This window comes from Scyliorhinus canicula, chromosome 3 (assembly GCF_902713615.1).
Source record: "Scyliorhinus canicula chromosome 3, sScyCan1.1, whole genome shotgun sequence".
Taxonomy (NCBI): domain Eukaryota; kingdom Metazoa; phylum Chordata; class Chondrichthyes; order Carcharhiniformes; family Scyliorhinidae; genus Scyliorhinus; species Scyliorhinus canicula.
The window spans coordinates 130,952,233-130,969,398 of record NC_052148.1 but is presented as its reverse complement, the minus strand read 5'-3'; the positions used below and the strand labels follow the sequence as shown (position 1 = coordinate 130,969,398).

Below are 17,166 nucleotides of genomic sequence, written 5' to 3'. Positions count from 1 at the left end.
TCCATTCTTTTCCCCTTATTTCATCCTGTATATCCCTTGACATCCAAGATTCTCTGGACTTGTTTCTGCCCTTTTGTAGAGGGGTTAATAACCAGGGGGCATAGATTTAAAGTAAGGGCCAGGAGATTTAAGAGGGATTTGAGGAAAAGCCTTTTCACCCAGTGGGTGGTAGGAATCTGGAAGTCACTGCCTATAAGGGTGGTGGAGGTGGGAATCCTTAAAATATTTACGGTGCATTTAGATGAGCTCTTGAAATGCCAGCAGACACGGCTATTGACCTAGTGTTGGGAATTAGGATTAGAATAGATAGGTGCTTGATGGCTGGCGCAGACATGATCGGCTTAAGGGTCACTTTTTGTACTGTAAATCTTTATGATGGGATATGGGTATCGCTGGCTAGGCCAGGGTGGGCGGCACGGTTGCTTCACAACTCCAGGGTCCCAAGTTCGATTCCCAGCTTGGGTCACTGTCTTTGCACATTCTCCCCGTGCCTGCGTGAGTTTCCTCCGGGTGCTACGGTTTCCTCCCACAAATCCCGAAAGACGTGCTGTTAGGTGATTTGGACATTCTGAATTCTCAGTGTATTCGAACAGGTGCCAGAATGTGGCGACTACGGGCTTTTCACAGTAACTTCATTGCAGTGTTAATGTAAGCCTACTTGTGACAACAAAGATTATTATATTCCATTTGTTGCCATTCCCAAATTGCCCTCTTAAGGTGGTGGTGAGCTGCCTTCATAAACCACTGCATTGTGCGTGGAATAGGTACCCCTGTGCTGTTAGGAAAAATGTTACAGGATTTTGACCCAGTGACAGTTAAGGGATGGTGATGTATTTCCAAGGCAGGATGGTGAGGGACTTGGAGGGGAAGTTCCAACAACTGCCTTTATTCTTCTAGATCATAACGGTCATGGGTTTTGAAGATGTCGTGGTGAGTTCCTACAGTTCATCTTGTAGATGGTGCACACTTGCTACTTTGCATTGGTGGTGGAGGAAATTAATGTTTATGGAAGGGAGGAAATTAATGTTTATGGAAGGGTGCTAATCAAGAGATGCTTTTGTCCTGGATGGTGTTGAACTTCTTAGTGTTGTTGAAAGTGCACATTTCAGGCAAGTGGAGAGCATTCCATCACACTCCCATCTTGTGCCTTGTAGATGGTGGGCAAGCTTTAGGGTTCAGGAGGTAAGCTGCTCACCACAAGATACATGCACTTGTAGCCACAGTATTTGTCTCTCCAGTTCAGTTTCTGGTTGATAGTAACCCTATCCAGTTCAGTTTCTGGTTGATAGTGGGTAATTCGATTCACTCTTGTTGGAGTAAGTCATTGTCTGGCTTTTGAGTTACACAAATGTTATTTGCTACTCATCAGCCCAAGCCTGGATATTGTCCAACTCTTGTTGCATTTGGCCATAGTCTGTTTCAGTATTCGAAGAATGACGAATGGTGCTGAATATTGTGCAATCATCAGCGAACGTTCCTACTTCTGTCCTTATGATGGAACAAAGGTCATTGATGAACCAGCTGAAGGTGGTTGAGCTTGGGACACTACCCTGAGGAACTCATACAGTGGTGTCCTGGAACTGAGATGATTGACCTCCAACCACCACAATTATCTTCCTTCACGTCAGGTATGACTCCAGCCAGAAGAGGGTTTCCAGACCGATTCCCATGAACTCCAGAGAGCTCCTTGATGGCACACTCGGTCAAATGCTGCTTTCATGTTATGTGCAGTCACCCTCCCTTCTCTCTGGAATTCAACTCTTTTGTCCATGTTTGAACCAAGGCTGCAATGAGTTCAGGAGCTGAGTGATCCTGGCAGAACCCAAACTGAGTGTCAGTGAGCAGGTTATTGCTGTCAGTGAGAAGGTTAATGCTAAGCTAGAGCTGTGTGATAGTGCTGTTGATGACCTCTTCCACACTTTACTGATGATCGAGAGTAGACTGTTGGGGCAGTATTTGGCCAGATTGCATTTGTCCTGATTTTGAGTACAGGGCATACCTGGATGATTTTCTACATTGCCGGGTGGATGCCATTGTTATAGCTGTACTGGAACAGCATGGCTGGGGACATGGCAAGATTCGGAACACAAGTCTCCAGTACTATTGCCAGAATATTGACTTGGCCCGTAGTCTTTGCTGTCTCCAGTGCCTTCAACCGTTTCTTGATATTGTGGGTGCATCGAATTGGCTGATGACTGACATCTGTGATGCTGGGTACCTTGGATGAGGCAGAGATTAATTATCCACTCAGCACTTCTGGCTAATGATTGTTGCGAATGCTTCAGCCTTTTCTTTTGCACTGATGAATTGTTGAGGATGGAGATATTTGTGCAGCCTTTCCAGTGAGCTGTTTAATTGTCCACGCACTACTAGATTTGGCAAGTTTGCAGAGCTTGGTTGTGAGATCGCTTAGCTCTGGCAATCACTTGCTGCTAATGCTGTTTGGCACATAAATAATCCTGTGTTGTAGCTTCACCAGGTTGACACCTCATGTTTAGGTATGCCTGGTGTTGCTCCTCCTACACTATTGAACCAGAGTTCATCCCCTGGCTTAGTGGTATGGTAGAATGGAGGAACATGCCAGGCTGTGACAATAAAGATTATGGTTCAATACAATTCTGCTGTTGATGGCCCACAGTACCTCATAGCTCCCCAGACTGGAGTTGCTAGATCTGTTTGAAGGTGTCCTAATTAGCACAGGATAGTGCAATACAACACAAGCGTATACTCCATGTGAAGAAGGATCTCCACAACTACTGTGTGGTGATCATTCTACTGATACACTCATGGACAGATGCATCGGCGATGGACAAATGCATCTGCGATAGACACATTGGTGAGGATGTTTTATCCTCTTGTTTCCTCACCGCCTACCGCAGACCCAGTCTAGCAGCTCCATGTCCTTTAGGACTCGGTCTGTGGTGGTGCAGCACGAGTTTTCCTTGCCCATGCTTGACCTGATGCCTTGAGACTTCATGGGGTCCGTGTAAATGTTGAGGACTCTCAGGATTGTGCCAGTGGATCAGGTTGTATCCAGGGATGGTGACAGTTGTGTCTGGAAGGTTATTTGTAGGCCATGATTCTGTGAGTATGATCATGCCAGACTTCTGCTTGATTAGTCTGTGGGACAGCTCTCCAACATTTTCAGCAGATGGGTGCCTGCAGATGTTAGTAAGGAGGACTTTGCAGTCATCAGGGCTGGGTTTGCTTTGTCGTTTCCAATGCTTAAAGTCAATGCCAGGTGATCCATCCAATTTATTTCCTTTTTATTGACTTTGTCCCGATTTGGTAGAACAGTTTGGCTTGCGAGGCCATTTTAGAGGTGTGGAAAATAGTTTGAGCCCAGTGCCTATCAAACATAGGGTGGTGGCAGAGGGATCTCGGTTGAGGAAAATGATTTGTGGAACACTTCTCATTCCAGGCCTGCTCCCACAACTCTTTCTGTTACATTGACAACTTCGTTGGTGCCCTTTCATGCTCTCGTCTGGAACTGGAAAACTTATGATTATTTATTTATTTTTTGCCTCCAATTTCTCTCTCCTCTCACCTTCACATGGTCCATCTCTGACACTTCCTTGTCCATTTCTGGTGATAGACTCTCCACCAATATTCATAATAAGCCCACCATCTCCGACAGCTGCTCATCCTGCTTCCTGTAAGGACACTGCACTCATTCCCAGTTTCTCCACCTCAGTCGCATCTGTTCTGAAATGGCAACTCTTCCACTCCCCATTGTTTTCGGGGTACTCGGCTTACTTCGACATATTTCATGCCCCTTTTCTTTCCTCCCAGAACCAAGATTCGGTCCCTCACCAACCTCCCCATTCAAAGATCATCCTTCGCCATTTCTGCGAACTTCAGCATGATGCCACCTCATAGACACCTTCCCTCATTTCTCTCCTCTCTCCCCTTCTTCCTCCTCCAAGTTGCATTCTGTAGGAAAACATTTCCTACGTGACACCCTTGCCACTTCTCCATCACATCAAACTCTCCATCCCCTTCCAACATCACCTTCCCTGGCAATTGCAGAAGGTGAAACACCTGCCTCTCCACCAATTAAGGCCTTAAACACTCAGGTTAGGTAGCGTTTCACTTACGCCTTCAATTTGGTCTACTGCTCCAATGTGGTCTCCTCTACACTGGGGAGACTTAAATGCAGACAGGGTGACAGCTTTGTGGAACACCTTCCCTCCGCCCGCAAACATGACTCCTATCTTCCTGTGCTTGCCATTTTAACTCAGCATCTTGCTCTCATGCCCACATGACCATTCTTGGCCTGCTGCAATGCTCCAGTGAAGCCCACAGCAAGCTGGTGGAACAGCATCTCATCTTTTGAAAATGCTAATTATAGCCCTCAAGACTCAATATTTGAATTAACTTTAAACCGTGAATTTTCTCCTCCACCTTGATCCTTTTTTGTGTCACATACCTTTTTTTTTTCTCGCAATGCAAAACCCTCCTCTCTTGCTCTTTGCTACATTTTTGTTGCTATCTCACCCAGCTATAGTACAACACATCCAACACATTTTCCCCCTCCATTTCCGAGTCAAACTGACTTGAAACGTTAATTGTTTTCTCTCCCTACAGATGCTACCAGACCAGCATTCTCTGACCTCCTCTTGCAGTCCAGCTAGTGTCAAAAGTATTGAAAAGAAATGCACATTAACACTGTGATCTAATACATTACTTCCCTTGTTGGGCAAAATGCAGTATTAAATCGTTTGTATTGTTTTGATTTATTTCTCCTATTCCACTTGGAAGCTCTGAATTCTCAAAAATATTTATTTTGAATATTAATGACCCATTTACTCTCATCAGAGCTGTGCATGATGTAAAGGCTACCGACATGGGTCTGAACACAGTGCGATTTAAAGCGGAAATCGATTTTGATGGAAGGATAGTGACAAGATCTTACCTGGAGAAACAAGACATTGAGGTGGTCTTACACGTATGTGGCATTGTCACTAAAAGAACTGACTGCGTGATGGAAGCACAAGTCCATATAAAGTTGCAATATTTGGAATAGCTCAATGATTAGAAAGGGAGAAGTTAATCTGGTAAAATGCCATAACATACAACAGGCTGTGCTATCAATTTATTGTGGATCATATATATTTGAAATTACTCTTGAAATTTTGAAGTTTCCATGAACAAAATGTTAATGACATTTAGCTGCAGTTATGATTATGGGATATAAATTTGCAAAATATTACTGAGAAACCTAAAACACTATAAATACAATTCTTTGTTGGCCTGATGTAATTTCAAAAACACAGCCTTTTGGAATAAGTTGATGCAATGAGGCATAAGACAAGATTTTCACTCCCAAGGCAGTCCATAGAAAGTTTTTAGGATCATTTCTCAGAACAGCATGTTCTGGAGCCAACCAGAGAGTGCGCTGCACCAGACCTGGTATTATGCAATGAGGTAGGATTAATTAATTACCTCTGATAGAAGCCATTCCTACGCAGCAGCGATCATATTATGATTAAATTTTACATTCAGTTTGAGGGAGTGAAGAGTAGCTCCAAGACTAAAAATGTTAAAGTTGGTATTTAACTTAAAGAAAAGGTATATAATTGTGCACGGGTAGGTGGCAAGTCAGAAGATTAAACAGAATTAATGAAAAATAAGGAGATGGCAGATAAATTGAACAGTCTTACCATAGAGGATACCAATAACATCCCAGAAGTAGCTATAAATCAAGAATTCAAAGGGAGGGAGAAACTCAGAAAAATTAGTCACCGTAAATGGTATTGAGCAAATTGTTGGAGCTGCAGCTGATACGTCCCTGGGTCCTGATTCTAGGGTCGTAAATAGCTAATGAGATAGTTGATGTATGTGGTTATTTTCCAAAATTCCCTGGATTTGGGAAATGTTCTATTAAATTGGGAAATAGCAAATGAACGCTTTTATTCAAAAAAGGGAGGACGTCCAAAAGCAAGAAACTACAGGCGAGTAGCTTAACATTTGCCATCGGGAAAATGTTAGAAACTGTTATTGGGCCATAAACTCCTCAGTGGCAATCAGTGTTGGATTGCCACTCTGTGCTCAATACCTATACGGATTTTCTTCCATGCCTGTATCGTTCAAACTTCCGATTCAGGCTGGGCGAGTTCCAGGAAGTGCAGTTGTCTTTGAGGTCCAGCACCGCAGACCAACTCTCAGATTGAAGGAGGACACACTCCCTTTTTTAACAACACTAGCTGCTGTAAACCAGGTAAGTTAAAGGTCACATTTAAATTGACAGGCCAGGAAGAAGATAAGTCTTCCTACGGTAAAATGCATAGGGGTGTGGGGGGGAGGGGGGGGGGGTCAGAGATGGGGCGATGTTGGAGGCAAGGGGGGGAAAACGGACCTCAGATGGGGGAGTGGTCAGGTTGAGCCTACGAGGAGTGGAATGCCAGAAAGATGGTGGCTGGGCAATGGGCCACATTCAAAGAAAACATATTGCAAGCAATGTCAATATATATTTGCTTGAAGGCAGGGCAATACAGTGGCACAGTGGTTAGCACTGCTGTCTACGGCACTGAGGACCCAAGTGAGTCACTGTCTATGTAGAGTTTGCACATTCTCCCCATGTCTACGTAGGTTTCACCCCCACAACCCAAAGATGTGCACGGTAGGTGAATTGGCCACGCTAAATTGCCCCTTAATTTGAAAAAAAATAATTGGGCACTACGTAGAACAAATAAATCAGGAGCACCTTGGAAGATAGGGATAGAGGTGAAGCTGAAAAGGAAGAATTGTGGCAATGATCGATGTCAGGTAGAAAATATAATGGAGAATTAGACGAAATATAGAAGGACTGGGGGAAGTGCAAAAACTAAGTAAAGCAAGGAGAGAGCATAAAAGGCTAAAAGCTAGCATAAAAGAGAAACCCATGTCTTCTATAAGCATATCAATAATTAAAGGTAAAAGAAAGAGTAGGGCCGTTTGGGGATCAAAAGGGGAACTTGCATGTGGAGGCAGGAGAAATAGCAGGGATATTAAACAAGTACTTTACATCTGTTTTTACAAAGGAAGATGATGCAACCCAGGGTGAGCTGGGTGAGATGGTAACTGGTAAGCTGGAAGAATTTACAGTTAAGAGGGATGAAGTGCTGGGGTATTTTTGCTTAAATTCGATAAGGTGCCAAGACTGGATGAGATGCACCCAAGGGTTCTGAGGGAAGTGAGAGTAGAAGTTGCAGAGGCACTAGTGATGATCTTTCAGTCTTCCTTACACAAGAATTGTGCCAGATGACTGGAGAATTGTGAATGTTACACCCTTGTTCAAAAAAGGTGCAAGGATAAAGCTGGCAGCTCAGACCAGTCAGATTGACTTCAGTGGTAAGGAAACGTCTGGAAATTTAGTTTGGGACAAGATCAATAGTCATTTAGACAAGTGTAGGATCAGGAATTGAATGATGGAGAAGACTCGATGGACCAAAAGGCCTACTTCTGCCGCTACATCCCATGGTCTTAACAGGAAAGAAAGTCAGCATGAATTTATTGAGGAAAAACCATGTTTAACTTGCTGGAATTTTTTAAGGAGTTAACAGAGAAGGTTAATAAGGGTATGTTGATGTGGTATATATGGATTTTTAAAAGACAGTTAATACAGTACCACGTAAGATTGAGCAAAATTCTGGCTCATGGAATAAAAGGGAAAGAAGGCACTTGAATAAGAAATTGGCTGAGTGACAGGAAACAGTAGTGATAAATGGTTATTTTTCAGATTTGGAGGAAGATTTGTAGTGGAGTTCCCCTGTGATAGAACCTTTGCTCTTCCTGATATTAATGACCTAGACTGTGATGTTCAGGGCATGATTTCAAAATTTGCAGATGATATAAAGATTGTAAACATTGTCAACTGTGATGATAGTATTGAACTTCGAAAGGACATGGGCATGAGTGGTAGATTAAGTTTGGTGAAGTCCGAGGTGATTCATTTTGGCGGGTAAAATATGGAGAGAGTATGAAACAAAAGGGGAGATACAGGAGAAGGTGGACTTGTATGTATATGTGCATAAGTCATTGTAGATGGATCAGCCATGATCAGCGCAGTTAATAAAGCATATAATATATATGGCTTTATTAATAGGAGCATTGTCTGCAACAGTAAAAAGGTCACGTGTTGAACTTTTATAAGACACTGTTCGTCCTCATCTGGGCCAATGTGTCAAGTTCTGGGTTGCGTACCTGAGGAACGGTGTGAAGGCATTGGAAAGAGTACAGAGGCCATTCACAAGAATTATTCCAGGGACAAAGAACTGTAACTATGAAGATAGATTGGAGAGGTTGGGACTGCTCCTTTTGAGAAAAGAAGGCTGAGAAGAGACTTGGGGGATGGTCGGTAAATAATGGAAATCTGTTCCCACTCGAACATCTAGGACTAGAGGGCATAATTTCAAAATAATTGGGAAAAACAGTGAATGTGATAAGGAAAAATGTTTTCGGGTGGCGTCTGGAACTACTTTCCTGAGAGGGTGGTGGAGCCAGGTTTGATTGAGATATTCAAAAGGGAATTGGATTGCTATCTGAACAAGGATAAGGCAGGGGAGAGGGACGAGGTAGAATGCTGGTTCAAAGAGCCAGTGCAGACTCAATGGACTGAATGGGCTCCCAAGATTCTGATTGAACAGATATTTTGTCACTCTTCACTGTAGCGGAGATAAATAACATCCCAGAAATAATTAATCAAAGAGTTGAAGGGGAGGGAGGAACTTGAACCAGTTCCAACTACCAGGGAAAAGGAAGTAAGAAAAAGGTAGTAAGAACTAAAAGCTGACGAGTCCTGATGAACTTCACCTTGGGATCTTAAAAAGTGGCTGCTGAGATGGTAGATTGGATTGGATTGGTTTATTGTCACGTGTACCGATGTACAGTGAAAAGTAGTTTTCTGTGAGCAGCTCAACAGATCATTAAGTAGATGAAAAGAAAAGGAAATATAAGAAAATACATAATAGGGCAACACAAGGTACACAATGTAACTACATAAACACCGGCATCGGGTGAAGCATACAGGGGTGTAGCGTTAATGAGGTCAGTCCATAAGAGGGTTGTAGGAGCCTGGTAACCGCAGGGAAGAAGCTGTTTTTGAGTCTGTTCATGCGTGTTCTCAGACTTTTGTGTCTCCTGCCCGATGGAAGAAGTTGGGAAAGTGAGTAAGCCGGATGGGAGGGTCTTTCATTATGCTGTCCACATTCCCCGGGCAGAGGGATGCGTAGATGGAGTCAATGGATGGGAGGCAGGTTTGTGTGATGGACTGAGCTGTGTTCACGACTCTCTGAAGTTTCTTGCGGTCTTGGGCCGAGCAGTTGCCGTACCAGGCTGTGATGCAGCCAGATAGGATGCTTTCTATGGTGCATCTGTAAAAGTTGGTAAGAGTTTATGTGGACATGCCAAATTTCCTTAGTTTCCTAAGGAAATATAGGCGCTGTTGTGCTTTCTTGGTGGTAGCGTCGATGTGGGTGAACCAGGGCAGATTTTTGGAGATGTGTACCCCTCGGAATTTGAAACTGCTAACCATCTCCACCTTGGCCCCGTTGATGCTGACAAGGGTTGTACAGTACTTTGCTTCCTGGAGATGCATTGGTTGTAATTTTCCCCAAATTATCTTGATTCTGGAAAGATCCCATCAGATCGGAAAATGATGAATACTGGAATCTATTATTGAGATTATAGTAGGGCACAAGGAATATCTCATTGCAGTCAGGCAGAATCAACTTGTTTTTGGGAAAGGGAAATCCATGTTTGACTAATTTCTTATTGTTATTTATGGAAGTAACAAGCAACGTTGATAAAAGGGAACCTGTGGGTGTGGTGTACTTAGATCTCAGAAGACGTTTGACAAGGTCCCATCAAAGGTTACTACACAAGAGTTCATGGTATAGGGGAGAAAATATTAACATGGATAGAGGATTAGTTAGCTCACGAGACCAAGGTTAGACATAAATGGGTCATTTTCAGGTTAACCGAATGTAATGAATGCTACAGGGATCAGTGCTGGAACTTTGTGTTGAAGGTTGGACATGTATCCATTGAGGTACATATGAATGAGAAATGATCTTATTGAAACATGGAAAATCCTGAGAGGAATTGACAGGGTGGATGTTGAAAGGATTTTCCCCTTCTGAGAGAGCCTCGTACTTGGGGAATGTAGTTTTAAAATAAGTGTCTCCCATTTCAGATGCAGTTGAAAAGGTTTTTTTTCTGAAAGTCGTGAATCTGTGGAACACTCTTCCCCAGAAAGTGCTGGAGGCAGAGTCATTGAATATTTCTAATCCGGAAGTAGATAGGTTCTTGAACAACAGGGGAGTGAAATGATATCCAGGGTTGGCAGGAGTTGAAGTCATCAGGGCTACAATCAGATCAGCCATGATTTTGATGAATGGTACAGGAGGTACAAAGATATATTTGCTTGACCCTGTATTACAATAAAAGACTTGCGTCAGGATGCTCCGCTTTCAGAAGAGGCCCTGTTTGACGGTCTGGTCCAGAAATGTGGAGCTGCATATTACTAAGATAGAAGCAGAATGGCAATCCAAGGGGTTATTGCGGTGACTCAGAGGATTTTACCCCTTGTGTGTTTCAGTAGGGGTTCAGAAAATGCTCACAGATTATAAATCAGCTTGACATTGGCGGTGGGAAAAATGGAATCCTTTTTAAAGGAAAGAACAGAAGAACATTTAAGAAGGAGAAATGTAATAAATAGTGTGGCTTTCAAAAAAGAAAATCTTAACTTAAATTTTTGAAGAGATAACAGTAAACAATGGCAATGCAGTCTTTTATTTTCACCTCTATTCCAACAATGTTTGATGCTGGTAACCGTTTGAAAGCTAATCTAATGGAATTAATCTGGTAGTTTATACAGAACCTTAAATCTTTATTCTGCAGGAAATTCAACAGGTAAAATCTCCAGAGGACTTGGAAGCATTTATGCTGAAACATGGAGAGAATATCATTGACACTCTGGGAGCTGAAGTTGACCGACTAGAGCGGGCACTCAAGGTATTATCTGTTTGAGCTAAGTGTACATTTAAAAGTGATTACATATTTTTTTGGTACATATTTGCTAGATATGTGGTGGAGCAAGAACAAATGGAACAAACCATGGAAATTGCTACTTTTGTGCATTTAATGAAGAAATAAAGCCATTGCGCCACAAGAGGCAATTCAGTCCACCAAACGGATGCTGGCTCTCTAGCACAATTCAGTCAGTCCCATTGTCCTACTCTATAGCCCTGCAGGTTTATTCCCCTCGAGTGTCTATCCAATTTCTTTGCAATGATTAATTATCTCTGTTTCCACCATCCTCATAGACAGCAAGTTTCAGGTCATTTCCACGTCCGCTACATGAAAAAGTTTTTCACATCCCTCTGTATTGCTTATTCAAAAGCTTAAATATGTGTCCCTTAGTCCTTGTGCCTTTAGCTAATGGGAACACCTTTTATTTGTCTACTTTTCAAAATTCTTTCATGGGATGTGTATCACTGGCAGAGCCAGAATTGGTTGTCCATCCCTAATTGCTCTTTGAGAAGCTGGTGGTGAGTATTGCTCGATGTGCTTTCTCTTTAATTGCTGTTTTAATAACCTTTGCTCTAGAGTCGCCAGGTATCTTTCTGATACCACCACGAGGTTCAAAGCCAAGTGCTGATCAATAACTCAATACACCAGTTAGTAAGTTTCAAATCAATACACATTTATTATACACAGTCAATCACTACTCATGCATAAACTCTACTTACTAAACTGTCACTGCTACTAAAGGCCTATACTTAGCTTTCGAATGGCCCACCAGGTCAGAGGAACAATGGCCTTTGTCCGGTTCTGATTCTGCTGGCTTCAAACTGGTACGGAATAGTAGCTAGGAGCGTCTATCTCGTAGCGTGCGTTGACTTGAGACTTACTTGGTTGGTGCAGCTGCTAGGCAGGTGTCTCCTCGCTATGAGCCACAGTCAAGAGTTCTTTGAGAGCTGCCAAGAGAGCGAACTGAACTTGGGGACGCTATCTTATAGGTCCCAGGGGTTTCGCGCCCTTTTGGGCGGACCCCGGGCTTGGTCCCAATTAATTGGACCATGTCCCAATCGTTTTTATCGATTTCTCCAATACTGGAGTTGTTCCCTGATCGTTGGGCGGGCCCTATGTGTCCGTTGGCCTGCCTTTGTCCTAGCTCCCGCTGGCGCCGGGGAGTCTGGTTTGGTCCCAATTGATTCAATGTTTCTGATTGTTTCTGGGGATCGCTCATTAGTATGTAGATGGCTATTGGTTTCGGTTCTGTCTGGGTTCTGCAAATCTTAATACACAGGAAACCTTGCATCTGCTTGTTTTCCTTGTAGCTGGCCAATTTTCCCTGTACTCTTTGCGGGCATCCATTTTGGAGTCGGGACGTGGCCACCCCAGGTGGCTACATGAGCCACCTTATTGAACAACTGCAATCCATGTGGTGTAGGTACGCCGTTCTTTTAGGAAAGGAGTTCCAGTCTTTTGATACAACGGCAGTGAAGGAACGGCAATATAATTCCACGTCCGAACAGTGTGTGATCTGAAGGGGAACTTTCAGGTGGTGGTATTCTCATACATCTGCACCTATCCGTCTAGGTGGTAACATCTGTAGACTTGAAGCTGCTGTAAAAGGAGCATTGGTGAGTTGCTGATGTGGATCTTGTGTGGTACATATTGATGCCACTGTGCTTCACTGTGGAAGGAATAAATGGTTAAGATGGTGGGTGGATGCAGGCTCTGTCCTGAATGTTGTTGGAGCTGCACTCATCCAGGCAAGTGGAGAACATGCCATCACACTCCTGACCTATGCCTGCAGATGATGGACAAACTTTGGGGAGCCAGGAGGTAATTTACTCGCCTCAGAATTCCCAGCTCTGACCTGATCTTGTAGCTACAATATGGCTTTTCCAGTTTAGTTTCTGGTAAATAGAAACCCCCAGGATGTTGATAGTGGGGGGATTCAGCAATGCTAATGCCATTGAATATCAAGAGAAGATGGAATCTGGCTATCTTGTTGGCGTTGGTCATTGCCTGACACTTGTGTGCCACGAGTGTCACTTGCCACTTACGAGCCCAAGCCTGAATGTTGTCCGGATCCTGCTGCATAAGGACACGGACTTTTCAATATCTGAAGAGTTGTAGATGGTACTGAACATTATACAACCATCAGCGAATCTCCCCATTTCTTTTTTTTTTGGAAATGTTTTTTTATTGAGTTTTCATATTTTGTATCCTAAATTATTAGAAAAAAACCACGCAAAAATTAACACATATTTACAGGCAAGCATCTTCAAAATAACAACTGTGGCCACCCCCTTTAACAGGCATACATATTTTACATTCCCCAATATGACCGAGGCACATGTTTGTAGGCATTTATTTACAATTTGGTTTTGGGCCTTAGCTTGCCATCAGACTGTCGCTTACGGCTTTGTCCTTCCCTTTTTTTTGGAATCATTTTTATTCAAGTTTTCAACAACAAATTTTATCACAGCAGGGAAAAACAGTAACCCCTCCCCTCCAATACAAAAACAATATATGAACAAGAACAAGAAAGAAGCATAAAACCATGAGAACAAACCCCCATAACGAACCCGTAGCCCTTCCCCGGCTACCTTCCCCCGATTCCCGTCCATTTTCCCCTGATTCTTGGCCACCCGACTATTCTTCCTCTTGTTCGTTGGCCACAAACACGTCCCGGAACAATTGCATGAATGGCTCCCATGTTCTGTGGAAGCCGTCGTCTGACCCTCGGATGGCGAATTTGATTTTCTCCATTTGGAGAGATTCCGAGAGGTCGGACAGCCAGTCTGGCAGCTCTGGGTGGTGCTGCTACCGCCAGCCAAACAGGATTCTACGGCGGGTGTTCAGGGAGCGCAAAGGCAAGGGCGTCCGCCCACCCTCCCCAGGAATAGATCTGGCTGGTCTGAAACCCGAAGACCGCCACTATTGGGCATGGCTCCACCCTCACCCCCACCACTTTGGACATAGCCTCGAAGAAGGCTGTCCAGTACTCCACAAGTCTGGGGCAAAGACCAGACATGTGGGCGTGGTTGGCCGGGCCTCTTTGCACCGTTCACATCTGTCCTCCACCTCCGGGAAGAACCTACTCAAACGGTTTCTTGTTAAGTGGGCTCTATGATACCACTTTTAGCTGCGTCAGGCTGAGCCTTGCGCACGTGGAGGTGGAGTTGACCCTAGAACATAGAACAGTACAGCACAGAACTGCCCTTCGCCCTCGATGCTTTGTGCTGAGCAATGATCACCCTACTTAAACCCACGTGACCCGTATACCCGTAACCCAACAATCCCCCCATTAACCTTACACTACGGGCAATTTAGCATGGCCAAATCCACCTAACACCGCACATCTTTGACTGTGGGAGGAAACCAGAGCACCCGGGAGGAAACCCACGCACACACAGGGAGGACGTGCAGACTCCACACAGACAGTGACCCAGCCGGGAATCAAACCTGGGACCCTGGAGCTGTGAAGCATTGATGCTAACCACCATGCTACCGTGAGGATCCTATGCAGTGCTTCGCTCAAGAGTCCCCACCCTATCTCAATCCCCAGGTCCGTCCTCCATTTCCTTCTGTTGCGTCCAGTACGGTGTCGGCCCTTTCTACCAGTCGGTCCATACATTTCGCTACAGTTCCCTTTATCTAGGATACTTGCGTCCAGTAGGTCTTCCAGTAGTGTCTGTCGTGGCGGTTGTGGGTACTCCTTGTCTCCTTTCGTAAGAAGTTTTTGAGCTGCAGATACCGTAGCTCGTTCCCCTGGTTAGCCGAAATTTCTCTGTGGGTTCGTCTAGGGTTGCGATCCTGCCGTCCGTGTATCGGTCCCTGACTGTCAGTGTCCCTCCGTCATGCCATCCATCTTTTGAAGTTGGCGTCGGTCAGTGCTGGTGTGAACCTATGGTTGTTGCAGATGGAGCCTTGTCCGACATTTTGGTCAGGCCAAATTGCTGCCGCAGTTGGTTCCAGGATTGGAGGGTGGCTGTCACCAATGGGCTGCTGGAGTGTTTTTGGGTGGGGATGGAGTGCTGCCGTGGTGAGGGCCCGGAGGAGGTCCCCATGCAGGAGGCCGCCTCCGCACGCACCCACTCGGCCTCTGGCTCCTGGATCCATCCCCTTACTCGCTCGGCTGTTGCCGCCCAGTGGTAGAATTGTAAGTTTGGGAGGGCTAGCCTCCCCCTGGATTTTGTTTTTTGTAGGACCTTCTTGGATCCTAGCATTTTTACCCCCCATAACGAACGCCATGATTAGTTTGTCCAGCGCTTTGAAAAAGGCTTTGGGATGTAGATCGGAATAGATCTAAACAGGAAGAGGAACCTGGGCAGTACGTTCATTTTGATCGTCTGGACTCTCCCCGCGAGGGAGAGCGGGAGTGTGTTCCATCTTTGCAGGTCCTTTTTTACTTCCTCCGTCAGACTGGTGAGGTTACATTGTGGATCCCTTCCAGTCATGGGCTATTGGATCCCCAGGTAGCGGAATTTGTGTTGGGCTTGTTTGAATGGCAGCCCCTTTAGTGCTCTCTTTCTCCTCCTCTCCCCCCCCCCCCCCCCCCCCCCTCCCCCCCCCTTTGCGGGTGCACTGGGAAGATCTCGCTTTTGCTCATGTTGAGTTTGTAGCCCGAGAAGGCTCCAAACTCTTTCAGGAGCGCAATGATTCCGTCCATGCTGCTCTGTGGGTCCGAGATGTAGAGGAGCAGGTCATCTGCATAGAGTGAGACTCTGTGCTCTCTGCCTCCCCTTCGGATCCCCCTCCAATTTTTGCTGCCCTGAGGCGCGATTGCTAGCGGTTCGATTGCTAGTGCGAACAGCAGCGGGGACAGTGGGCATCCTTGTCTGGTGCCCCTGTGCAGCTGGATTGGGAGTTGGTATTGTTGGTCCGTACGCTCACCATGGGAGCGTTGTGTAGGAGCTTTACCCAAGCGGTGAACCCTGTTCCAAGCCAGTACTGCTCCAGTACCTCTGAGGTATTTCCATTCGACTGTCGAAGGGCCTTTTCTGCATCCAGGGAGACGATCACCTCTTGTGTTCTCTCCCCGGAGGGGTCATTATCACGTTCAGCAGGCAACTGATGTTCGAGGTAAACTGTCTACCTTGACGAAGCCCGTCTGGTCCTCTGCAACCACTTCGGGTACACCGTCTTCTAGCCTTTTGGCCAGTATTTTGGCGTCTGCATTCAGCAGAGAGATGGGTCTGTATGACCCACATTCCGTTGGGTCGTTGTCTTTCTTAGGTATCAGCGAGATTGAGGCCTGTGCTAACGTGGGTGGCAGTGTGCCCCTAGCTAGCGAGTCTGTGAACATCTGCAGTTGCGGGGCCAGCGCTGTCGCAAATTTTTTGTAGAAGTCCGCCGGGAATCCATCCGGTCCCGGCGCCTTCCCTGTCTGCATGGAGCTAATGCTGTCCATGATCTCTCCCAGTGCTAGTGGTGCTTCCAGGTCCCGTTTTCTGCCCTCTCCCACAACTGGTATGTCCAGTCCATCAAGGAACCGGTTCATCCCAGCCTTCCCCTTTGGGGGCTCTGAGGTGTACAGCTCTTGGTAGAAGGCCTTGAAGGTTTTGTTAATCCTCTCTGGTTCTGTTTCCAACGTGCCTCCGGTACCCCTGATTTGCGCAATTTCTCTGGTGGCTGCCTGCTTTCTCAGCTGGTGTGCCAACAGGTGGCTGGCTTTGTCTCCGTGTTCGGACAGGGTCCCGCGCGCCTGGCGGAGTTGGTGCACTGCTTTCCTGGTGGAGAGCAGGTCAAAGTTCCTTTGTAGTTCTTTCCTCTCCGCCAGGAGCTCTACGGTTGGGGCCTCGGAGTATTTACGGTCTACCTCCAGTATGGAGTCGACCAGCTTCTGCCTAGCCACTCTTTCCTCCCTATCTCCTTGCGCTTCGAAGGCAATGATTTCCCCTCTTAGTACGGCCTTTTTTTTATATAAATAATTTTTATTGAAGTTTTTACAAAATACAAAATATAAACATCATAACTCTATTAACATACACCCGCGGTAACACCCCGTAAACAATGCCCCCCAGCTGCAAGAGCAACTTCAAACAAAAGGAAAAAAAAAAAAAAAACAGAAACCAAAAGACAGAGAAAAGAGAAGAGAAAAAAAAAGGGAGAGAGATAGCACCCTCCACAAACCCATGTGTACAGTTCTCCCCCCCCCCCCCACCC

General features: G+C 45.3%; 1 protein-coding gene across 3 annotated transcripts in view; it reads left to right on the top strand.

Annotated features, from left to right (window-relative positions):
* Positions 1-17,166, top strand: part of slc30a9 (solute carrier family 30 member 9) — a 191,296-nt gene that overhangs the window by 161,679 nt on the left and 12,451 nt on the right. For all 3 annotated transcript variants that reach the window (XM_038791311.1, XM_038791312.1, XM_038791310.1), the window contains exons 17-18: positions 4,819-4,948; positions 10,882-10,995. In XM_038791311.1, the coding sequence (XP_038647239.1) occupies positions 4,819-4,948; positions 10,882-10,995 (244 nt within the window). The remainder of the gene's footprint in view (positions 1-4,818; positions 4,949-10,881; positions 10,996-17,166) is intronic.